The sequence below is a fragment of the Vidua macroura genome, chromosome Z, assembly GCF_024509145.1.
Source record: "Vidua macroura isolate BioBank_ID:100142 chromosome Z, ASM2450914v1, whole genome shotgun sequence".
In the NCBI taxonomy this organism is placed as follows: domain Eukaryota; kingdom Metazoa; phylum Chordata; class Aves; order Passeriformes; family Viduidae; genus Vidua; species Vidua macroura.
This window is the reverse complement of record NC_071611.1, coordinates 66710319-66735767: the sequence shown is the minus strand read 5'-3', so window position 1 is coordinate 66735767 and position 25449 is coordinate 66710319. Positions and strand designations below refer to the sequence as shown.

Below are 25449 nucleotides of genomic sequence, written 5' to 3'. Positions count from 1 at the left end.
TAGAACTCTTTTAACTCGGCATCATTTTGTCCCCTAGTAGGCACTAATAAATAACATTGTTTTTGAAGTGGAAGGGGAATTGGGTAATGTTTGTTTTGTGTTCTGGTGTAAGAAAATGTGATGTGTTTTTCACAGTCAGCAATAAAAAATACCCTCAGGTCTTATTTTCCTAGTTAGCAAGAAGACTGTATAATAAAAACAGAGAGGTGACTTTGTATTCAGCATGCTGACAGACCATGCAGAGCACTCAGGCTGCCTTGAAACTCATGGAACATGTTAAAACATTAAAAAAAATTATACCAAATAATTGGACAATTTTGAATTACTGAGAACATCCTTCATTTTACCAGCAGAAAATTACACCCTTAACTGCGAAGGTAATTTTGATAAAATCAACACTCTGGGCTATGAGTTTATCAAGCAAGCAAAGGTTGATTACCATTACTTGATAAAAGCATCAAATTGTCAATAATAATGTATTATCAGCATGAAAACCTCCTGCTCTTTCTACTTGCCAAATAATCTTATCTATTCATGCAACAATTGCAGCATACAAGTTAAAACAGTAGTCTTGATTTCACCATCACTTAAATGGAGGAAAAAAACATTACTGTGAAGAGCTGAAAAGCTGTTTTGTAATTTTCGGATTGCCTTGGGACCTTTGGAAGTCACTGCTCTCTTGCAGGAAAAGCACTGCACCTTTTTCTTCAGCTGGTCTAGGCCATGTGTTTCATTTCTAATTAAAGCATGACCTTGAAATGAGGACGGCTGCCACCTCATCATTAGCTGCACGAAGTGTTCCCCTTGACTTCTCTAGGTTCATCAATGCCATGATTTATTCCATCCTTTTGTATTTCTCTATGGCAAACAAGTCTCCCTCCAGCTGAAAACATATTCCCTTGGCCTCTGCTTCCCCATTCCTAAATGGAACTCCCTTCACAAAATAGTAAAATGGATATAATCCATGGTGTTTTACTGGGCAATGTATAATCACAGCCTCGTGGATCACTGAGGTTGGAAAAGCCCCCTAAGATCCTCGACTCAAGCTGTTAAACCAGCACTGCCAAGCCCACCACTAAACCATGTCCCTGATCACCATATTTCCACAGTTTTTAAATCCCTCCAGGAAAGGTGACTCTGCCACTTGGCCGCCTGTCAAAAGGTGAAAGGCAGACACTGAATGAAAAAAACACTCGTAGTAGAGCACAGGCCTTGTGATCAGAGACAATGGCCCATTTTTTATTGACATGTATTTTACTTCCCCCAATTTTAGCTTTGTTTGAGGTGAAGTACTCCCTACGTATGACTCAAACAGGAACAAAACAGATAAGAATCTTCCTCATCATTAGGGAATATGAACTCAGTGACAGCGGGCAAATGCTACTAAAATGCTGACATTTAGGGTAGAGACCACTAGAGCTGGTGCCTTCTGATCCCAAACCCAGCAGGGCCCAGTGTGCTGGCCAGCGGCAAATCACCTCTCCAAACTGATTCCAAAGGGCTGGGATGAGGGGCCCAAAGCCCACCCACAGGGCCTGGGGCCACTGGAGAATCCCTCAGAGCAAATCTGCTTGGGCTGCCAGGACTGAGCCTTGCAGGCAACACAGGGACTGAGAGCACCTGCAGTACAGCCCAGGGAAACACTGCAACTGCAATCTTCCTCTGCACTAAGAAGGATAACTTCTGCCTCTCCTCAGCTGCCATCGGCATGACATCAGCACTGCCTCCCTCTACCTGAGTGGAAAAATAATGAAAAACTTTCCTGAACAAACAATCCCTTGCAAGGGTGGGCAAGGTCATTCTAATGACTCATTTGGTCTCCAGGCTTCTAAATATACTGGGAGCTGTCTGTGCCACGGCTGCAGGAAGGACATTGACCTCCTGGCACAATTACAGGAATGGCTGAATGGCAGCATTACTCCAACATCTTCGGCAAACTCATGGAAATTCTTGGCCATGGCTCTGCCTGGGTCAATCCCCATTCACTGTCAATACCAACCCTCTGAATCCACCAATAATCCCTGCCTCCCACAGCCTTCAGCAGGAAAACAGAGTGAAGCTGGCCTGATGTTCTGTGTTCACAACTGAGCCCCACTCTCTGGTCACACTCGTGGGTTGAGTCTTCACCCAGCAGGGCCTGTGGTGGACAAGAGAGCAAACCAGAAAAGTAAGAGATACAGATGGGAAAGAAAAACCTCACAAACCCACAGCTCCACATTTGTGCAGGAGGGAAGAAGGGAAAAAGGAGTGCAGAGAGCAGGAGGGAATTGTGCACACCCAGCTCATCGCCAGGCTCAGAGCTCCATCTCGTGGGCGCTGGCCACCAGCAGCGGCCACGGCCAAGGTGGCTGGAGACCACCAAACCTCTCGGGGATCTGGAGCTCAGCGGGGCTCTCAGAGCCATGGACACGCTTTCTGATGGCCTTTTACTTATTACTTTTTAATGGCACCCACCTTGCATTTCTCAGCATTGAATCTCTCTTAATGTCCACATCGGAGTCACTGATGGACAAAGCTGCACGTCTGGCAGGGCTGGACCTGGATGGACCTGGATGGTCTTGGTGGGAGAAGTTCAGGCATCAGCCCAAAGCAGGCTCACCTGTAGATGTGCAGGACCAGGTGGAATATTTTGGGGAACAAATTGGAGCCTCTTATTCCCCAGAGATGCTCAGAGCATAACTACAAGACTAAGGAAAGGGACAAGCATCTGGTTAAACCCAAAGTAAAATCAGCTGCGTGGCACCCTGGACAAGGAAGGCAAGAAAGCAGAAGATCATGTATTAGAAACACTCCTGCTCTTTAGAGCTGTGCTTTTATCCTACAGGAGATAGGTATCTCAAGCCAGAGAGAGATTAATTATTTTCTAACAAAAAAACTGATACCATTTGCTTACACCTTAGGAAAACTGCATCTTGAATTTCAGGAGTGGTCAGTGATGTTTAAGCTGCTTTTTTGCAGCTGAAAATCTGGCTGATGAGATCAAACCCAAAGGCATCTTCTCCCATACCAGCACCTGTGACAGCGATGACAGCATGTTGGGCATGTTTTTTTAGCAAAGAAAACAGCTCCTTTCCCCACATGCAGCAGGGAAATTGAAGTCAGGGTTAAATGTCTCTAAAATCCTTGGCTGCAACAGAGTTTTCATCCCCCAAAGAAACAGAGAATAACAGGGTTATTAAGTAAGAGGTTTTGCTCTCAGCAGCAGGATTTAAGGCTATAGCCTCTCCAGCATTTTCTGCTTGGTATAACAACCCCTAAATCTCCAACCTCTCTGTCCCTAGTGTCTCTGCTAGTGGCCTTGATGGTTTTATGATACAGAAGAGGCTAATCTCTGAAGGTCATCAAGTAAAAGGATGTATGGCTAACTATATTCTTTATTCTCTACAGTTTATAGACTTAAAAAACCACAGTTTGGACACCATGAGTTCACCCCCTTCAGACAACATCACTTCCAGGGAAGCTAATCGGTGAGGTCCAGTTCTGGATTTTTAAGTGTAGCAGTTTAATTCCTGCTTTTGTGGCTTATTTATTTTCTAGATGCCTGAAATGATGCAATTAGGGCTGAGTAGGAAGCAGATATGGTGTGATACATGCGAGCTGTCATAGAGCTATCAAGAGGTAGAGATAGTTTCTGCCAGCATGCAGGAGCACTGCCCAGGAGGCACAGGAGGGTTTTCCACATTGATTGAGGTGATAGAGGTTGGCTGTAAGTCTTACCATGACCCCTGTGTTTTATAACTTGATAAGAGTTTGATTTTCAGTACAAATTATTTGTCTCTCTTTAGTCTGTACAAAATTTCCAGTTATATGGGAACAGCAAAATGCCACAAATACAGACTTTGGTTAGAAAATCAGACTGCAGTCTGCTCCCTGAGCTGCAGAAGAGTAGCAAAATTACACTGCTAGGTAGTAAGTGAAAGAACATTTCTCTCAATTGCAAAATTACTCTGCATTTTCTGCCAGCTGTGGAATTGAAGCTAGTGAAAAGCTGTTTTTCTGCAGTGGTCAGTGCTGACTTTAACCAACAGACTTGTGAAGTGAACACTGAGAATTAAGGTTTTGAGCTACAAAATACCTTCTTGCAATGCAGAACTCAAGAGCTATTTCACCTGCTCATGTGCTTTATACAAGATTCTTAAAGTCCTGCTAAAAATGGTGTCATATTAAAAGCTGTAGTTGGTAAAAAAACATATTTTAGCTCAAAACCAAGGGTTGATGAGCTACTAATATATGAAAATGGATGTAGAAAACATTCTCTGAATTTTGTTAGACTGCAATTTGTGCATACTTTGAAACCTTCCAGGGACTTTGTGTGGTTTTGTCTTTGACTGAATCTTCTGAGAGCTTTATGGTTGTAGCACTTCTAGGTGTTATATGAAGATGGAAGGAGAAATCTCCTAGAAGTGGTAGTAGGAAGCTTTCATAAAGTCCTGCATTTGCTGATCATGCTGTGTCAATTAAAGAAAGTATCACAGAAACCAAAATTCTTCAGGCTACTTTCTATTTTATTTGAAAATGTGTATGTAAGTAGACAACCAAAATGAAGTGGGTAACATAAGCAATAGTACAACAGTTCTTGTACTGGTTGGCTGGGGATTTTTTCATTCATTTGTTTGTTTTTGTTGGTTTGGGGCTTTTTTTTTTTTTTTTTTTTTTGCTTTTTTTTTTTTTTTTTTTTGTTCTATACTAAGAAAAAAAATTAGGGTTTTCTGATACATGTTTTTAAGTTTCCATCAATTGTATTGTGACTTCAGAAGGTGTGCATAAGCTATTTCAAAAGGTGTCTAATGCTTTTTTGCCAGTACTTAGTATTATTTCTCTGTTTTAATGCGCTAATACACATTTTTTCATTTCCATAGCATCCTTAATTTGCTAATGCTTGTGGTGTCATATAGTCTGTGCATGGTATGGTTTTGGTTTTTTTTTTATTCTCCCCCACACCCCCCCCCACAGATTCAGTTAAGCAGAATAGTTAATTGCATAGTTAGTTTCTCCTCTGAGTAAGTTTTAATGTGTCTTTCCATTATGATTTTTTGTTGGTGGCTATTTCATAGGAGAGCTGAAAAAAACCAGATTTCTTTAATTCTGACTGCCATACAAACCAATGTAATTTAATTAAAGCCTTAAAGGTTTTTACAAAAAGTGGTTATTCTCTTGCTTTCATTCTGTGTGATCTCCATGAAAATAATGTTAAAATCTCACCAAGTTTAAAAGAGGCAAATGACTCCCCCACTGCCTACAGACCAAATAAGTGGTCCCTTTCCATAACCCTTGTTTCTTGGACCAAGTCTTCCCCAGTTTTCAGTTTGGGCTTCATTTTTCCCCCTTGGTGCTGCCTGGCTTTTATCTGTTTTCAGCTGAGATTGATACTTCATTCATCATCTCCGAATAAAATTACTTGCCCGTATTTCTTCTGTGTTTTCCCCAGAAAGGGAGAAAAAAGGGTCACTCAAAGCTATGACATGATGTCCACAAAGAATATTTTATTCAGCTTACAGATGCTCTGGCTGTTCAGGTTCCACTTATTTCCAAATCTTCTTATTGCAGTAGCTGAGTTGCATTTTAAAAAGTGATTTTAATTGTTGCTGATCTCTTGCTCTTTGAGTCATGTTGCTTGCTCTGAGTATGGCTCTGGTAGTAAGTACTGAAAACCAATAATGAGCTTGTGGTTTTCTTGCAGTGCATGCAGGTTTTAATGATTATTATCTCCCACATTTATTAAATACATAAAATAGGTTAAGAATACGGCACCTTGTGGAACAATTTCTGATCATGTATAGCTGTTCTGATCTGACAGATGAAGTCTGTCTTCTTTTTAAATGGGAATACGCTTAGTATTTATTCAATTATAAAATATTTATGGTCTGCAGCTAAAAAACTGAAACTTCATTCCTTAATAGTAGTAATGTCTTTAAAGACAAGATTTATTCTAAGTTACCAATCCCCTTGTTGATGGCATTTGTGTGTCTTTGGCCAGTCAAAAAAAAAAAAAAAGTGAGAAAATATATGTCATCGGGTAAATTTTTGGTCATGAAAAACATTAATTGTGCCTATACACAAATCTAGGGGTAAAGTGGTCACTTTTTAGTTAGAAAGAGCTATTAATTAAATGCCAGTACAGTGTTATTTCTGTAAAAAATACTTAATCTAGACAAAGGTAAAGTATTTTAGTATTTCTATTTCTGTATTATAGGATGCCAGTTTAGTGCTTAATTTAATCATGTTTCTTTTATCAGCGTATTTCACATTTATTGCCCATAAACTCCTGCACTTTTGTCTGGAGAAAATAATTATTGCAGTCTTACATACTTAAAATAATGTGAAAACGAACATATCAAATAACGTAAGCACTGATTTTCAAGAACTGAAATAACTTAAAAGTTTTCCAGTTTGAAGTTACAATAATTTCACTTAAAAATACTTAACTGGTTAATAAATACTTTTTTTATATACCTATTTATATGTATATATACATATTTATGTGTGAGTATATATATATAAATTTATATATTCTTTGTATAAATTTTTCACTTTATATATAGAAACTTGGTTTTGACTCTTTTGTTATTTTTTGTGGTGCTTGAGGGCTGATTCTGCTAATTGCCAAGTAGATTTTGTTTTAACTGCAATAGTAGTGGAATTATGATAAAGCAGGGTAGTTTGGAGGACTAAACCTTCAATTTGTGTTGTGTTTGTGATCAGTTGCACGTCTGTACTTTGAATGTATGTATGTATCTCTGAAGACAAAGTGTGCAAAAGAGAGGTTTTTTCCCACATCTGTGCATTTGTTTCATGACAGAGATGGTTTTGAGACAGTAACTAATGTTAAAACATGAGAATTATTGTGAAGACAAAAAGCTTGTCAGTTGTTTTACCTTGCATAATTGGAATTATGTTTTTATGCCTCCTGGAAGTTAATTATCAAAAATGATGGAAGTTCATTATCGGAAACAAAGATACTGAAAAATAATAATGGTTATGCTTAAATCAACTTTGTTAAGCCAAAGTGAATCTCTCTTCAAAGTTCCTGCTGCCATAACTCTTACATCTTGCACAATAAGGAATTCTATATAATCCTTTCTTCAAAGAGCAATAGTAAAGTGAAAACAGCACAAAATAATTTTACTTACGTGAAGGTTTAAAACTCTGGACCCATGATTGGGTAATTGAAGTAAAGAAGCATGAAAACTTCAAAGGAATGCTCATGTTTTTTCAAAACACATTTTTCAGCTCAGATAATGATATAGAAGAGTTCCAGTTGTCTCAGGATAGAAATCAACTAGAAATGGACACTGTTGAAGATCTGAGAAGAAAACTCCATAGGCTGGAGAAAAGAAATTTGGAATTACACAATCAACGCAATCAAGAGGTAAGGACTTTTTTTGTTTGATTGCTTTGCTTTATTTTGCCCTTGGAATAAATGTAATTTGTTTCCTTAAATGCAGTTTGTTTCCATGAAATAATGAGGGATCAATTATAGAATGGAGAATAATCACAGCTGAACATATGGCCAACTGTGTTGTGACCATTATTTCAAAATCATTTTGGACAGGATTTTCTATAAACTCACCACCAGAAATATGGGATTAACCAACAGGCAATTCCTCAGTGGTCATTGTGATACATTAAGAGTTCCTTTGTTGACTACAAAGGGTTTAGAATGGAGTATTGTTATTGCGTATATTTCAGAGCGAGAACAAATATATGAGGGTGCAGACCATTTTTACACAAGATGGTGTTTGAAAAGCAGTTGTTTTCCTTTTTGTGATTAACTTTTTTGTCAGTTTATGTGACTTGTTATATATTTGCTTTGGTTGTCTGATGCATAAATGTGGAGTGCAGATGAATATGTTCCCATTGTGGTGATCCAAACTCACACCAATGTAAGGCTTGCATTGGTGTAAAATGAGAGGAAAAGCTATTTTAAATGTTTCTGTGACAGAGCTGTTTTGTTTATTTCTGCAGAGTTTGAATTGCTAGTCTTGGAGACATCAGTGGTTGCTGGATACTGACACTAAATGCTACCTTCAGGAAATGTCTTTTTTTTCTTCAAAGTGTAAGGAAGATGAGTAAGAAATAATAATTACATAGGTCCAAAAGTGTGTATTTTTTTCCCCAATATTAAGCCATGGGAGAACAATAGTTTCATACTCTGCACAGAAAAATCAGCACTCAAATGGGTAGGAAGCTTTGCTATTCTCTCAAATGGTGCAAATCTTACCTAATTTTAAAGGCTTGTTCAACAAACAACATAAGTTCTTTTATTGTCTTATTATCTTAAAATAATTGAGGGGTGTATGAACTTGCTGGATTTAATTCTGAAGTAGCCACACATCCCATCACATTGACTTGGGAATTTCTGAGACAGGGTTTCAAATTCAGACCATCACACCTAATTTTAAAAAATTGGATTCTGGTAGACTTGTAGGAGTTTTGAGTTAAGGAAATACAAAGTCCTGAGCCTCCCAGCACTAGATTTCCTTGATCATTGAAATCAATAGTGTTGGAACCCAGGGCACTGGGAATATTTCTCTGCCTGTCCTGAGAAGTCCTGATCCCTAGCAGAACACTGCTTTTAACCTTTGTCCATGGAGAAAGCTTCCAAGACTTTGGGATGAACTGGAATCTACGAGTGTGTGAAATAGATAGTAGTATAGTTTATCACAGGGTGAAACACTTAGAGTTTTGGGTTTTTAGTATGGAGGTAGATAGAAGACAAGATGGAGGATTTTGGGAATTGTCTGAGCTCCTTCTTGTTCTTCATCTACTCCATTTTCTGCAGTGTTGGTGGCACAGAGTGATTGGTTAGAAAGAGCCACAATGCAGATGTTGTGTGAACAGACAAATAATTAGTTATTGGTAGAAAGGTAGAAATAAAATACCTTCTAAGCATTAATTGGACAAAAGAGTTTTAAAATACCTTGAACCTGTGTGTCTTGGTATTTCTTGGTGCCTTTCTCTTTGTACACTAAGTCTGGTGTGCAGACGGCGTGCTGAACTGTTGAGAAGAGAAAAAATAAACAACAACCTGAAGACCGAAAAAACAAAAAGTCCCGTTTGTCTCTCAATCCTGGCACAGAACTTTTTAGGCATCTCCCCATCAGGGCAAACCTCAGGGGGAGTTCCCACAAACAGTAAGAGTTATGATCTGCAGACTAAGTATATTGTGGTGTTATAAACCTAAAGGCATCTAATTTTGCTGTGTACATATCAAAACTGTAAAAATAAAGGGATCATTCACACAACTGTCAATTGCCTCATAAAATGAGTAGTCGGGAAGCTGCACAGAAGCCAGACAAATATTTCCCAGCACAAAAAAAAAAAAAAGGTTGGATATTGAATCTCTTGAGGCTTGAGGAAAGCAGTTCCCAGACTCTTTCATAATCCTTCCTCACTCCCTGTGACTCTTCTGAAATTCTGCTACAGAAAGAAAATATTATGGTAGTAAGCATGCATTTCCTTACATAGGAGATGCAATTTTACCTGGTCTTTCAGGGACTAAATTATTTTGCATAGTTTAACTTAAAGACACTGCAATTGTGGTAGTTGATCTTGTCAACAGTTGACAGGATTGAATTGGAAGCTCCATAAAATTTCTCTGTACATTGAATTGAAGGTTCAATAGCATGAATGCAATATATCTGCAGAGATTAAATACAACTTTTGTTAGCCACAGGTGCTACAATATCAGCTTTCAGAAGTGTGTGAGTTTTTGCAAAAACCCTTCTTTCCTCAGCCATTTTGCTAATTATGAGCATGCTGACTTAAGCTTATTGCTTTTCTAGAGTTGATGTGGAAGTTTATTTCTTGCTCTGTTTGGACTACCTGTATTTTTATTTCCCAGCTGTTTAGTTCAGGAAATTGATTTACAGTGAGAGGCAGATAAGGGAAAAAATATGTTTTTCTCCATAATGGATGACTCTGAAGCGAAACAGAAATTAGGCATTTCAAGTGATGTAGCTTTAGAAGTTTATGTACTGGATACCTTTGGTTGTCTAAATGTGCCAGCTGTTGACAAGAAACAGGCAATTTCGAAGCAAGCGTGATTTTAAATGTGTACTTGGTTTCCTTTTGTTTCCTTGTGTTCCTCTTGTTTTCCTTTCCCTGTTCTGCCATTTTCCTGGGGTTTTTGCTGTCTCCAGAAGTGTCCGTGGCCAATGAAGCTGAGGGACCCTGCAGTGAGCGGTGCCCAGGCTGGCCTCTGTCCCCGTGCTGTCCCTGCCCTCTGCCCCAGTGCCGGTGCAGCCTCACCCCACACAAAACAACTCCTGGCACCATGAGCTGAAGAGAAGCTGCGCCAAGCCGGGCTGTGCTCTCCTGCTGGTGAGAGAGCTGCCCCAGGGCTGAGCCCAGGGCAGCCTGGAGACGCTGCAGTGTCCGGCCAAAGCAGAAATCGTGTCCCCGGTAGCGTCAGTGTCACATTTCCTGGGCTCAGGGCACAGAAGGTACAGGACAGGGACAGCACGAGGCTGAGGGCACGTGGGACTCACCAACCTGCTGCCGTGAGAGAACCTGCTGTCCCCATGCACTCGGAATAGGTGTGGAGGGTCCGCAAGCCATCCTCAGGATGGGCTTTGCCGTGACCTTTGCTTGTGCTGCTGCAGATTTTGGAGACAGTTGTGCATAAAAACGGGCAGTAGAACCAGACTGGGGCTGGCATGCTCTGCATTTCCAGGATGGCTCATGGACAGGTAAGGTGGGATCAGTGCACTCTGGATCAAGCTGAGATTCTATGGATACTTCAGCAAGAGAGGGCTTTTCCAGGATGATTAAACCTTCATCCTTGCTATACTTTCTGTGACATTTGCATCTCTATTTTGTAAAAGTTCAGAAATCTTAATCATCTTTGCCCCTGTGAAATGTTACGAACATCAGCAAAAGTCATCATATTTTTGCATGCAGAAATACAAAATTTTTTACATTTGGGAACTGGAAGGAACTAATTTCTATTGCTGATGATACACAAAGAGGGCAGGTTGGTGCCTTGGGGCCTATGTCTGCTACTGTTGACCAAAAAATATCTTTTGAAGTAGCACCCTATGGCCCTGGATGGCCAGAACAGAGGTCCAGGAGGCTTGACAGGTGTTCACTACTGAGTCTTTGACCTTTTATGCCAAATAAAAATTATAAATTCTTAGAACTACATATTTAGAGAAGAAAAGTATAAAGGAGAGATGTTGCACGCTCTGTGTGTGTGCGTGTGTGTGTGTGTGACACCTTGAACATACCACATTATAATAACACACTCTCCAAACATCCATTCTTTTTTATGACTATTATCCATTAGGAAATGCCATGTAAAACTTATTTCTTAGTTCAGAAGTACCTCACCTACTGACAACAATTAGAATTGCTTACAGGGCCTCAGTTGTGAATGCAAAATGTTCAAAACTCAAACTAACTGGTTATATTAGAAAACACACTTTGCATTTCTCAGGAGCCTGATTGTGAGCTATTTTATGAGCAATTCATGAAAATATCCTGGGCCTGTTTGCATCAAACACTGGGATTTTGTTAGCAGTAAAAGAGGGAAAGTGCACCATGTGTGGGAAAGTAATTCCCTCACAAAATATGTGCTTGGAGGCTACTTAGATCAAAAGAATTGATTTTTAATTCCATGGGCTGAAGAATTGCCCATCATCTACTTTCTCAGGAAAAGAAGGTTGAGTCTTTGGCCCCTTTCAGAGCCTTAAGTGACTAAAGCTGAAGGGATTTCCCCCAAAAAGCAAGGAGTGTTTTGAGGAGCGTGGCCATACCTGTCTGCAGAACTGACCGTGGGCCAAGGGAAGGTCCTGCTGCCCAGAGCCCAGCCCGAATTGTCCCTGAAGATTTGTCACATCCTCTGCCTCCTCTGGTAGTGCTGCCACAGAGCACAGCAGGAGGGACTCCAGGGATTTGTCAGCACGGAGAGGCAGAGCATGAGCTCCTACTGATATTTCCCCTCCAGGGGTGGCACTTTCAGGCCAGCAATGACAAATTCTGCAGCTCTGGCTGCACAGTTATTGTTGGCAGTGCTGGGACAGCCTCTGCCACCAAGCAAGAGCATCTGCAGGGACAGGATGGTGTAGAGATGCCTCTCAGAGAATGGAGAGAGCACCTTCCAACAGCATCTGGCAGAGTTAATGAAAGGCTGGTAAATCCCTTTGAAGGGGATGGGTTATAAAAACCTCTTTCTGTGAAAATAAGAGACAATAGGAGTGAAGAGGGAATGGGAAATGGGAAAGGGGAAGGGAAAAGGTGAAAAAAAAGAGGCAAAGGAAAAAGAAAGGGAGAGAGGGAGAGGATAGGGTCCTTGGAAATTCAGATTTTATCTAAAGGACATTTTCTGACAACAGAGATGTTTGCTACAATAAATAGGCCTTTCCCACATGCTTTGGTTTTCTAGCTCTTGATATTAAATGAAATCAGTGTTTTAAAAGAAATAGGAAAAAAAGTAGTACAAAGTTTTCCTTCAAGGTCAAATATCTGCCAGAGACTGAGTTCTATGGTTAATGGCTTTTGAACATTCACAGGAATGGTCGAAGCATTAAAGTAATTAAACAGGGCTCTCAGAATCCAGCATAAGTTGTACTGGTAAGGAGATTAAATAGAGATTCACATTGCACTGTGTGTTTTATAGTCTTGAAAACAGAGGCTTAGTAACAGTATTTCATGCACTCACAATAACATAAAGAATGACAGCTCATCCTTTTTGTCCTGATAAGTATTTGCTGCAGCAGCTACCTTTCTTCCAAGTAAAGATGTGTTCAAAGGCTTTTTTCCCCTGTTTTCTGTTGGAAATTATTTCATAACAAAAAAAGGATTAATCCCATATGTAGTCTTTTCTTCTTGTCAAGGAATGAGCTCAAATCTCCAGGCAAATATAAAAGGATACAAGAATTTAGAAGTATAAAAGTTACAGTGTTAATGAACCTGACCTGAATTCAGTTTTGACGTCTGAAGAATTTAAAATCCAGCTGACAGTAACACCTTTCCTTAGTGATAGGTGAAAGGCCAGAACAAGAAAAGAGAATCTGACTTACTCTGATGGTGCCTGCTGAAATCAACATGTACTGAGAAATTGCTGTTGTTATTGAAAGTACAGTTTAAATTATAGGAGGGTCTCTTGCCTTGGTGAGCTCTTAGCCATCTGTGATACACCTCACCTCAATGCAGACTTCAGGTGTTTGTTGTTTTCTTTTTCTTCCTCCAAAACACCAAGAGATCAAAATTCTTGGTAAAAATGGGACTTCTACTTTCAAGCAAAACCAAATAGAAGCTCTGCAGGGCTTCTTCCTAGATACAGATAAAATACTCTGGTGATCTTATCACACCTGCTTCTCAAACTTTTGGCACCAGATTGTATTCTGGAACATCATGACTTCCTTGTAATCTGAAAGAGGGAACAAATCAAACCTCAAGAGCTGGTCCTACCTTTAAAACCAGCATTCCTCCCACCAGAAACTTCTTTTTCTGTGCTCTGCAATCCTCACTCTTTATTACAATAAAATGCTTCTTTTTTGATTAGGTTTACATCAGTTCCATATGCTTTTATGAGCTTTCATGCCTTTTTAGCTATATATGTTTAATACCACTATCTGCTTATTGCAAGATTCCAGGAATCCCTTTTGACTCTTCTCTCCATATTCCTGCAGAAGGTCAGGTCACTCTGGGCTTTACCCCAATAAAAATCCAGGTTGTTCAGATCCTTGGCATGACAGGTAAGCACAAATTTCCCTGCTGACACAGAGATTGAAGACAAACCCCTCTATTGTCACTGAAAACAAGAGAAAGGAGGAAGTTTCTGCCCATTGCAAAGTCTCTGTTTGCCCTGAAGGACTCTGCCTCTTCCTTTCTCAGCAGCAGCTCAGCAGCCGGACAGACGCCAAGAAGGACAAGAGAGGGAGGGGTGGTTGATTTGTGTGCCAATTTAAGAACACTTGTAAACAAGAGCTGAGACTGTCGGTAACACCTCTGCAGAGGCAAGTCCTTGCTGAGGATGAAGGGCTGTGTCACTTGTGTTTAGTTTGCATCGAGTTAATGGCACGGTGGGTTAGGGTGGCCCCTGTGACAGCAGTCTGGTCATCCTTCAGGAGGGTTTGTACCCACAGGGACAGTGCTGCTCTTGCCAGCAGACCACAGCTTGTCCTCATATCAAAAAGTCCAGGCAGAAATTACTTCTTAAAGTAACGTTTTCCTTTTGCTCTCAAACCAAAGATTTAGATGTAATATTTTTCCCTGTTGTCTTTCAGGACAGGAGGAAAATCCTACCACATCCAGATAGCAAGGCACTGATTTCACTTCCACTGTGAAAATGACTTGCAGGAGCAAGAAAAGTAAATTCTCTGCTGGAAGAGTGAACTCCTGTCTCTCTAAATCAGTGGGATGCCTGAAGGGTTTTATAGCAGGTTTGCACCTATGTTGGTGCTAAAGAAGTTTATAACGTCCAATATAGACCTTGCACAGCAGAGTTTAGGCTGACAGCTATGGGAGCATAAATTAAATGGTCTTTCCAACCCAGAAGGCTGATGAGAAATGTTGGTATTTCTGCTGTCCTTCCTTGTTTAAAGCACAACAATGTATTGAATGAGATTTTGGAATTGCAGCTAAAAATCACAGCCAGATGAAGTCATGGAAGTGGTTGTTGTGCATTTATAATTGTGGAGGTCAATATCAGTGTAGCTGCTTCTGGTAAGAAAAAAAGCTCTTTCAAGACACTTCTTGAGAGAAATGTCTTTTTCCTTTTCACTCTTAATGGCAAAGTTTCCTCCAGGATGTACAGCAAACAGGTTATCTAGATTGTCTTTTCACAATAACAGAAAACTTCCACTTTAATCAGCCTGAATTGTACAATTCTCGTCTGTATTAAGGAATTTCACTTCGTCTCTACTGTAAAGAAGTGATTTCAAGGCAACAGGGTTGATAAAGGACAGACCCAAATTAACAAGAGGGATATTTGTTAGAGCTACCATTACTCATCACACACTTTAAACAACCCATACCATCAAGCCCAAAGCTAATATGGCTCCGTGTTAAATATTCCTGATGGATTACACATCCTTGTGTGAAGATGGTATTAGGATTTAAAGCCAGTATTTATGAATATACAAGCATTGTGCAAGAACATTGCATATTCAAAATGGAACCCAAATATCACCTATACAGGGTAAACACTGCAATACCGTGAGTAGACTTCTCTCATCAGGTTCACAGGCAGATTAACCAATTCTGTGCTTGCAAATAATCTCTTCTGGCATCTTTTGGGGCCCTGAACCAGGAAAGTCACACCTAAATACTGTGGGACCATGAAAATTTCTCCAGATACAAACCAGTCTCCAGGTGACACAAGTGACTACAGCAGCCTCCAATAATGTAGCGGGACCCAGGTTTGCTGTGTTCTCTTTGTCATTGTGAGCTTTGTAATTCAGACTCACAGAGGGGCTTGAGTTGGAAGGAACCTTAAAGACCCTCTAGATCCAGCCCCTCTGCCATGGGCAGGGACACCTTCCACTGGAGCAGGTGACTCAGAGCCCATCCAAGCTGTGGCAAATACCTAAAGACCCCTTTTTCTCTGTTTTGCAAGGTCAGATTTCCATGCTCACATTCACAGATGGCTCCAGTCTCACACAGAGCATTGCTGGCTGGTCACTCTTACTTCCACAGCCCAGCAGAGATCCTATTTTGGATGGCTCTCACTGCTCCCAAAGCCCCAGGAAGGAGCCACTGCCTCTCTTCCTTCTGCTTTCCCTCCCAGGATCAGTTATTTCCTGCCGCTTTCTCCATGTCTGAGACAACTGGAAGAGATAAGGGGCTGAGGATGCAGCTTCTGGCAGAGAGATGATAACACTCAGCAGAGTATTTTATTCTCCTGCCACTGAGCTGTCAGGCTGCTTACACAAATTCCTCCTGCTTGGTACCCAGTACCCAGAACACCTTTCAGGCTTTTGGGCTGGCCTCGTCCCTCACTCTGGAGGTTGCTGTTGGAGCTCTCATATCCACAGTTCCTGGCTGGATTGCCGTGTTTTACCACAGACAGCCCTGGAGACAACAGTACAGACAGGCTCCATCTGCAATAAAAGGGGACTTGGTTCCAGCTTTTCCCTTGGACCAGCATGCAGCAAGCACACCTGGGCCTCATTCAGGTCTGTGTGGGCTGGTAGTCAGCTTCTGCTGGGAATTTAAAGCTTTTACCCTACTTTCCACAGCAAATAATGGAGCAAACCCAGCTGCACCAAAACCCAATTTCACTGTAACAATCACAACTCTCATTTTCCTCTATTCAAGCCTTGAAGAAAACAAACTTTACTTGAGTGAGCTGGAGGCACAGTGTCCTCCAAGATCGTTCTTGAGTAGGACAATATTCCAGGGGAAGACTGGCAAAGCCAGAGTTTACTGATGCTCAGGAAGCTTTGCAAAAGCTTCCACCTGCAGTGCTCTTGCACCCTCCTGAGCTCCTGGAGCCCTCAGTCACCTCAGGCACAGTTTGGACAGGAAGGGGATGGTTCCATTTGTGTGATGTGGGGACAGCAGGAGGGAAGACTTTGCAAACACTGTCACGAGGCCAGGGCTGTTTTCATTTATGGTGCCAAGTGGTAGTACATAATCTTTTGGGTTAATGTCAGGTGCTGAAGGGCAAAAATTGTCAGTGATAAGGAGAGAGTGCCTCCACTCACACAGCAAGGTAAGTGAAGGGGAAAGTGCAATCTATCTTTCATGGGAGGTGTTCAGTTTTTAACAAAATATTTTTGCAGAAGACATGCCTAGGCAGCGGTGATTGAGAGCATTCTGTCAGACTCACACACGTTTGCTTTGCCACATTTGCTCTCTTTCTTCATTGTGAATCATTTCTGCTGCCAGGGTGGCTCCTGCTTGGAGTTCTACTCTCAGTGGAGTCCCGGCGTTTCCTCAGCAGGCCTCTGCAGCGAGGTCTGAGCCAACGTGGGGCTCTGCTGCCATCCCAAATCTGCGCTTCCCTTCCCCAGCCCGAGTGCAAGTCCTGGGCACGGCCGGAGATTTTCATGGCCAAAATCCTCCAGCATTTACATCTGCTCATGGCTTTGGGTAGCACAAATCACAAAACACCCACTGCAGTTGACAAATGGCATTTCCTGCAGATTGCTACAGCCGCACTGCTGACCGACAAATACATGAGAATCCATTTCAGTTCGAAAATGTCATTTATTACAAAGTGCTACACCCACCCTGACAATACAGACCTATACAAATCTCAATTAATGTTAAAACCAGGAATTTATTAGATTATTACAACCAGTCTAGGTAAAAATATACAAAATACCAACTTGAGTTAATAAAACTTAATTTATTGCCAACTTCTACAACAACTCACTATACACAAAGATCAATTAAGTGTTTAACAACTTAATTTATTACATGTTGCTACAAATGTACAGCCCATACAGAAATACAAAAATATGCATTCCCTCTCTAAATAGCCCTACACTAAAAATTCAATCGGTAGTTATACAACAATGCCCTCCATACATCTTTAAATAGAATTAAATTCACACGTATATGCACATATATATAAATGCATATACAAGTATAAAAATCTACAGATGTAAATATAAACATCACATACTACATACAACATACATACATACATATATATATATCAATAGATATATAAACCAAACCTGTCTATAAATGTACAAGTATCACTGTGCCAAGGTAAAAAATATCCAACTGCATCAATACAAACATAGAGCTATACATCTGTAAATATCATAAATAGACAGAAATAGATCAATACACATATAAAAATATAAATATCTCCTAACACAAATACCAATATACCTATTTAAAAAGCCATATGCCTATAACTGCATCAATACAAATAGATACCTACACAGCTCTAAACCTAGAGAACTAAACACAGATATAACAACATACATGTCTACTTAGATACATGTAATTACATACATGTAATTACAAACATATATGTACATATGTACACACATGCATACATATATACCTAGCATACATCCATAAATATAAGGACATATAGAAATATTCCTAGACAAATAGCAACCCATATATGTGCATATCCATATAATAATCGCTGTCTACATGCAAGTCCATACGTCTTTAAACGGAACTGCAAGAAGAGGGATCTCAGCTGCCCCATCTTCAAAGCCTCTCCCTCGGTCTCTTCCTCCCGTGCAGAGCAGCTCTCCTGGACAGGGACAGCAGATGGCACAGCTGGGAAGCAAAGGGAACACTGAGTCAGTACGGGGACGTTTCCCTTGGCAGCAGCTGCACTTGCATCAGGGAAGAGAAGATCTCGGAGCCTCCCCAGGAGGGTTAGCGGCGGGACTGTCCCGCAGCCCCGGCAGCCCGGCACAGCCGGCACAGCTCCCGGGCCCTGCCGGCACAGCTGCCTTGCCCAAGGACAGCCCCTGTGCCGGCCGGGGCAGCTGCGCTGAGCAGCCCCAGCACGGGCAGGGCCCGCTCCTGCCCCGCCGGGCAGCGCCCACGGCCACAGCCCACGCCACCCTCAGCCCCACCCTGCCTCCCCGGCCCTGTGGCCTCACCCGGGCTCTCTCCAGCGTGGCAGCGGCAGGTCCCCGTTCCCTGCTCTTGCTGCTGGCCTTCAGCTTCTCCCTGCTGGTTCCCGTCAGTCTCCGGCTGTCCTCAAGATCTTCACTGCAGCTGTGGCAAAAGCGGAGGCCCTGGAATTGGTTCCAAGGCCTGGCAGAGCTGCAGTCCCGGAGCCCTCTGTGCTCCCTGCTGGCCCCCTCCGTCCCCTCAGCCCCGCCATGCTCTCGGCAAACCCCCAGCCCCCTTCAGTTTCTTCAGCCCCTCACAGTCCTCTCACCCCCTCAGTCCTTTCTGAGCCATCCCGTTCCCCTAGACCCGCCACCCCCTCGGCCTGTGCCACTTCCCTGTCACCTCAGCGCCACCATCGCCCTGGGCTGTCCCACACCCCTCAGCCCCAGCAGCACCTCAGGGTCACCGTCCCTTCAGCGTCACCGCCCCCTCAGCCCCCTCAGTCTCACCGTCCTGCAGCAGCTCCTCAGGGGACAGTGCCTGGGGCCACCGGCAGCTCCCACCGCTCCAGGGACACCCGGGGCTGGAACTGCTGCTCCGCCCGGCCCGGCTGCCAGCTCGGACCCAGCACAGGGAGAGGGGACAGAGGGGGCACAGGGGGAAAAGCAAGAGGTGAAAAAGGCAGCTGAGAGGTGAAAGAGGTAAAAAAGCAGCCTAGGCCTACACAGCTCAATCTATGCATCTAAACATATAACTGTAACTAAATAGCAATGCATATTTATACATATATATGTTACTCTCTAAATATATAAATGTAAGTCTAAAAATGTATAAACATAACTACATATATAAAAATATAAATCTATCACATCTATAATGATATATATAGATTTAACTATATAAACACACCTCTATAAATCTATAAATGTAACTATATATAAATAGAACTACAGAAATCTATAAATCTATGTATAAAAAGAGGGATTCCACCTGCCCAATGGTCACAGGCTCTCCCTCTGATCTTTCTTCCCACGCAGGGCAGCCCTCCTGGCGAGGTAGATCAGGTGGATATCTGGGAAGCAAAAGGAACGTTGGGTCAGTGCTGGCCTCTGTGCATCTTTCCCTTTGGAAGTAACTGTCCTTCTACCAGGGACTGTCACAGATGGCCTGAAAGGCAGACTCTCACTTGGCAATTTCAGACCTGCTTTTTAAAGAACAGGGATTCTTCCAAGTTTTCAAAACTTATGAACTATCCCAAAACTTTTGAAGTATCCCAATAAACTCACAGCACTCACAGCGCAAATGAAGTACCTTGGTAAAGTTCAGCACTCGCAGTGCAAATGGCACCCACGAGAGCTTGAAACACAGACAGTCCCAGCTGCCACAGAGAAGCCCAGGACTGCTCTTTCTCTGTGCTCCCTCCTTCCTCTCTGAGGACAGACAGACCTCAGTCCTCACTGAAATGGCTGAAGCTGAGGGGTGCTGGGGGCTGAGTTATGAACTAGCACCGTTCCCTGTCATCTACAAACTGTCCTCTGCAGTGAGCAACAGCTCCTCCAAAACAACAAACCCTGGGATGAACAGCTGGGAGGGAAAGAGCTCCCTACCAGGCCTGCAGGCTGCACCAGCTTTGCACAAGAATGCAGATCCAAAGTGCTCTCTCTGTCCTTTAGTTCTCGCTAATTTGGGGTAATTTCAGTTTTTCCTTGAGCTACTGGATTTATGACTAATGATTTGTTTAGTCTCAGAGCTTCTGCTGCTTGTATTTTTAATGTATCTCACAACAGCTACCAGCAGACTGGTACTACATTGATTTAATATTTGGAGACAAAAAGCTCAGACTTCTACATTGACTTTTTGCTGGGGTTTTCCTCTCTTGCTTCAAGAATCACTCAGTGTTGCCTCCAGAGCACTGACACCCCGCAGCAAACTTATCCATGGACATCAGCACAAAACTGGGACACTGGAGTTGGTGACATAACTCCCACAAGGTCAGGTTTATTCCCTGCTCTCTTGCCACAGCAGAGGACTCCGTGTCAGAGCCTCTGGAGAAGCATGGAGGGCAGAGCTCAGGGAGGTTGTTCATGTGCCTTTGAACTAAAGGCACCAGGAAGCACCAACTCTGCAGACAGGAACTCAACTCTTCTCATCTCCCTTCCTGCCAGAGGCAGGCTCAGAGCAGCCATCTCACACCTCTCTAAACCAATGGGGCTCTGTCCTTACCAAGCTCCTCGGGCTCCTGGGAATTGTTCTTGGTGCCAGGCAAAGCTCCCTCTGCTGCAGCTCTGTCCACAGGCTCCCCTCCTGAAGACTCAGGCACAACATTAATATTCCCCTTGAAAGTGAAACAGAAAGAAAGAAACCCTTCTCACCAATTACACAAAACACCTGGTCCAAAAACTCCACGGCTCACACTCTTAATCCCTTGCTCCTAACAAGAAGTCTGGGCCCCAAAGCCTTCAAAAGTAAAAAAGATTTCACTTCTCAAACACCATCCAAAAGCTGTCAAAGCTGACAATGTTGAACGTGGGGGTGACACGGAACACGTGGAGTGGCTGCTAAGGAAGGAGTCCTGCCAGCTCCTGGCACAAGCATGTGCTCCTCCCTGCACAGCCCTGAGCACAGCAGTCTCATCTAGGCTGGAATGGGAACTGCATGGGAACACACACCTCTTCCCACAGAGCTGCCCAAGAGCAAGGTGACTGAGCTCTGCAACATGCACAGCAAGACTGGCCAGTTTGCCCAGCTGAGGATTTCCCAGATGGAAACTGGACTGCAGGCGCCAGGTTGCTGAGAGGGCGAGAAAGCTGCAGCTGCAGCCCAGCCCTGCCCACGGCTCTGGGAGCGCCTACATGCACGGCAGGGCTCTCACAGCAGCAGCAGCTGCAGCCCAGCCCTGCTTTGCCTTGGCCTTCCCACCCAAAAGAGGCACAGTCCGCAGCTGCTGCTGGAACAGAGGCACCTCTCGCATGCCCCTCCCTGCACGGGATACTTGGCCTTCAGTGGCAATTCTCCAAACACTCTTCTTTCCCATCAAACAAAGCCTCTCAGAACCTACAAAACTTCCACTTCCTCACCACAAATGGCCCTGCACGAGGGATCCTTCCCTGGAAAATGAGCACCCAAACTTGGCCAACACAAGGCTCATACCTTTTCATCCTTACTCAGGGGGTAGACTTTTTCATTCCCTCTTCTTTAGGAACTTGCTTTACCAAGCAAATCCTTCCCTGTCTGTTCACAGCTAAACTCAAGAAGCCTTTGCTTCTCAGCCATGCAACAACATTCAAAAGCTCCCAGTCCAGCCTCTTTCATCCCTGTCCATTGCAGTTACCTGAGCAGAGGGAGAAAACATCTCCTCCAGTGTCTCAAGCACCATGTCCAGATCCACTGGTGGCAATTCCTCTTCCCCAGGAGTATTCCACAGCCAGCTGGGGGCTGTCCATGCTGCATAACCAGCACTGCCAGCTGGACCACTGGGAGCTGAAGTGTCTGGGGTGGCTGCAAGAATCCAAACACATCGGTCAGGCTCCACAATGTGGCTTTGGGACACACAGCTCTAGTGCTGCCTTGGATTGAACATCACAGGAAGCACACAGCAACCTCAGTTCCAGAAATGTATTCAGACTTCCCAGGGGATTGGAAGAGTGAGTTCTTCCTCTTACAAAATATTTATCCTAATGGACATATATATAGATTAAAGCATGGATTGTAAAATTTATATAGACACACATACACACACTTTATAATCACAGCCTTTGCATCTTCCCAGCAGCTTTGGGATTTGGCTACTTGAGTTTCTTATCACAAAAGACCACAGAATGTAGATTCACCCAGGGAGAGCCCAGATCCTCAGACACACACACTAAAATTATACAGTGAGTTTATTCTGAAAACAGCCTTGTGGAAGAGTTCATATTCTGCTGGTGCAGCTGTTCTGGAGCACACAGAGCTCATTTCAATGGCATGGCTTGATCTGCGGGGCAGTCAGTCTCAAACATTTGCAATATCCTATCACCGTCCTGGTTTGGCTTCATTCAAAGGAAGAGCGGAGTGCACCTAACACTGACCACTTGTCAGGCAGTATTTTTTGTTTTGCACTTGTACCCCTACAGAGAGGCTGTCTGGAAAATGCCCAGAACACTCTCCCAATCTGCAGCAAGGACAGGAAAAGCAGGCAGAGACTCCGTTTTCAAGGTCCCTCTTCCTAGGAGACTTGATACTTTCTACCTAATTCTCACTTGAGATTTACCCATGACAGAGCACTGTGGGAAGACTCTTCAAAGGGTCATTAACCAGAACCTGTTTGAAGAGGAAAAGTAGAAACTTTCCCTACCTGATGGGCTGCAGGCTGGCAAGTGCTGCTCTGAAGATGTGCAGCAGCTTCTCTGTGGAGAGGCCATGGAAGGGCTGTGATGGTCTATGGTCAGCGGACCGATAAGCTCACAGTTGAGATGAAATATGCCTGTGCCTGGTTGCTCTGATGAAACCCCAAGAAGTCTAGATGAGGCAAAAACTTTCTTGGGAGATGCTAGGAAAACCTCAGACTCCTGAGCACCTGCACTTTGCCTGGAAGCGTCTGGAGGCAGCTCTAAACCCTGAGGTGAGGCAGCAGTGAGGTCCTGGTAGGAGAGCACTGTGTAGGAGTGGGAAGAAGAAAGGAAGCAAAGGGAAAGTTAGTCTTTGGGTGTGTTTCCCTTGGCAGCAACTGAACATCTGTCAGGGAAAACAAAAGCCCCCATCCTCCCAAGCAGGGTGAGAATAAAGAAAAAAACCAACTAACATGTTCTAGGGCTATTCAACTAGCAGTTGCTTGTCTTCTGAGCTCTCCCCTATTCACTCAACTGTCTGGGAAAACTCTCCCACTGCCCTTCCCTGGTAGGAGGCAACTGCCAGAAACCCAACTGCCAGGTCTCTTCCCCACTGCCTCAGAGGGACAGGGGTCTCCCTCCAGCTGGGCCAGACCAGGACCGAGCCCTCGGCTCACACACACTCATGGAGAGCTCCCCAAGCACCCCAGGGCCGGGCAAGGAGCAGCGCCAGCCAGGGCACATGGCAGGGCCAGCTGCAGCCGAGCGGGCGAGGCCACGATGAGCGCGGCCGCGGCGGCACTGTCCCGCAGCCCCGGCAGCCCGGCACAGCCGGCACAGCTCCCGGGCCCTGCCGGCACAACTGCCTTGCCCAAGGACAGCCCCTGTGCCGGCCGGGGCAGCTGCGCTGAGCAGCCCCAGCACGGGCAGGGCCCGCTCCTGCCCCGCCGGGCAGCGCCCACGGCCACAGCCCACGCCACCCTCCGCGACCGCAGCTCCCACCCCGTCTCACCGGCTCTGGGCGGCTGCCCGGCGGGCAAGGAGGGCACCTCCCGCTCCGTGTGTAGCTGCTGGAAGCGGCTGGGCTGGCGGCAGTGCACCTCCAGCCCCGCCGCCAGCCGCTGCCTGTTGGCCCTGGTCAGGCGCTTGATACGGAGCAGGAGGTCGGGGCGGTCGCGGCGAAAGTTGGGGTTCCTGAAGTGGAGCCAGCTGCCGGCATCACCCGGCTCAGATGAGGCAACACAGGCCGGCACCTTGTGGAAGCCGTAGAGGTTGAGCTGTCGCACGAAGCTGCCGAAGTGCGTGGCTCGGAAGCCGTCCGGGGCCGGCCCCGCCCCCTCACCGCCCACCCCGTGGGCGTCGCCCGGGCTGAGCAGCTCCCGCTCGAAAAGGGAGCGGTCGATGAGCAGTCCCCGGGCCCGGCTGTCCCAGCGCACGGAGCGGACGCGAGGGCTGTTCACCAGGCGCCACAGCTTGGCGGGGAAAGTGCTGGCGCTGAGCCCGGCGGGCAGCGGCAGCTCTGCCATGGCGCTGATCGCCGACTGTTGCCACAACGGCCGCAGCTCAACGGCCGGAGCGCAACGGCCGCGGCTGCGCCGGCGGCGCGCGGCCTGAGGGGGGCGCTGCGCACGGGCCCGCGCGCGCCCAGCGCGGCCCCTGCGCGGGCCGGACTTGGCAGGGACGAGCGCGGCAGAGCCGGGGCTGCGGGCACGGCGTGGGCCGGGCGGCTGCCGGGGCTGGCCGGGGTCGGCACGGCAGGGAAGGGATGGGCAGCGCAAGGGAAGCCCCTGGCGAGGCCACTGGGAGCGGTGGCGGGCTCTGTCCCCACGCTGCATCCCGTGCCTGGGTCACCAGTGGCTGCAGAGAGGAAGGACGTTGCTCTGTCTTGGCTGGGGAAAGGATGAAAAGGGGGGATTAGAAAACATTTGTTTGGTCTCCTTTTCAGCAGACTAGCTATTGTTATCTCACCATGCCTGCCTGTCTTTGGCAGACTTGGCACATTTTCTGTGGAATCAGCAAGAGCAGCAAGAAGGGGCAGCAATTTTGTCAGCATTGTCATCAAAGCTAAAGTGCTGTCCCATGGATGGATGTTGCTTTATGCAAGGGATTCATGGCATACAGTCACAGTGAATTCATGCTTGTGTCTTCCCAAACGTCCTTTCCTCAGGAATCACCTCTTCTTTTTCTTCCCCCCATCTGGGGAGGGTTCCAATGCCAATGCCTCTTGCAAAAAACTCTTGTCACTGTAGCCTGAAAAAGGAGATCTTGCAATGGAGAGAGACTCCCTAGAGCTGCTGTGGAGAGCTGGAGGGGGAAGCTTTGTCCTTTAGTCTTGAAGTCTTCTTGGGGAGCTGCTTGTGCTCTGGGGGATGGACACCAACGATGTTTATCCAAGCCTTGCAGGTTCATTCCTGAGCTTCCTGACACACTACATAGACTTTGGGGTTGTTGTGTTGGGGCACAATTTTCAGTCTGGGGACTTTTTGAAATGCTTCAGTTATTCTTTTTTTTTTTTTTTTTTTTTTTTTTTTTTTTTTTTTTTTAATTTTCTGCAGAAATATTGTCATAATCTATTGCTTCCAGAGAATCTTTTCCTACTTTTTGGGGAACTTCCCTTCGCTGCCCTCCCAGATCAGGCCAATTCCCAGGGTCCCTT

At 44.7% G+C, this 25449-nt stretch overlaps 1 protein-coding gene and 1 long non-coding RNA gene across 2 annotated transcripts; both read right to left on the bottom strand.

The window, feature by feature from the left end:
* Positions 1 to 1465: 1465 nt before the first annotated feature.
* LOC128822212 (uncharacterized) lies at positions 1466 to 3082 on the bottom strand. The gene is made up of 3 exons (XR_008441399.1): positions 2455 to 3082; positions 2000 to 2137; positions 1466 to 1734 (listed from the first exon to the last, which is right to left on the bottom strand). It is a non-coding gene; the product is annotated as an uncharacterized LOC128822212 (long non-coding RNA).
* A 14130-nt stretch (positions 3083 to 17212) lies between these two features.
* LOC128822606 (heat shock factor protein 5-like) lies at positions 17213 to 24369 on the bottom strand. The gene is made up of 7 exons (XM_054004370.1): positions 23806 to 24369; positions 22820 to 23119; positions 21818 to 21984; positions 20710 to 20821; positions 18996 to 19558; positions 18531 to 18648; positions 17213 to 18198 (listed from the first exon to the last, which is right to left on the bottom strand). The coding sequence occupies exons 1-5, from the start codon at positions 24317 to 24319 to the stop codon at positions 19488 to 19490; spliced, it is 1164 nt and encodes a 387-aa protein (XP_053860345.1). The 5' UTR covers positions 24320 to 24369; the 3' UTR covers positions 17213 to 18198; positions 18531 to 18648; positions 18996 to 19487.
* Positions 24370 to 25449: the final 1080 nt, after the last annotated feature.

Coding starts and splice junctions, on each gene's coding strand:
- LOC128822606 (XM_054004370.1), bottom strand. CDS start 24,319: ATGGCAGAGCTGCCGCTGCCCGCCGGGCTCAGCGCCAGCACTTTCCCC. Junction 21,985..22,819: donor GCCAGCCTGCAGCCCATCAG/GTAGGGAAAGTT, acceptor GGATTCTTGCAG/CCACCCCAGACACTTCAGCT. Junction 19,559..20,709: donor CCAGGAGCCCGAGGAGCTTG/GTAAGGACAGAG, acceptor TTTGCTTCCCAG/ATATCCACCTGATCTACCTC.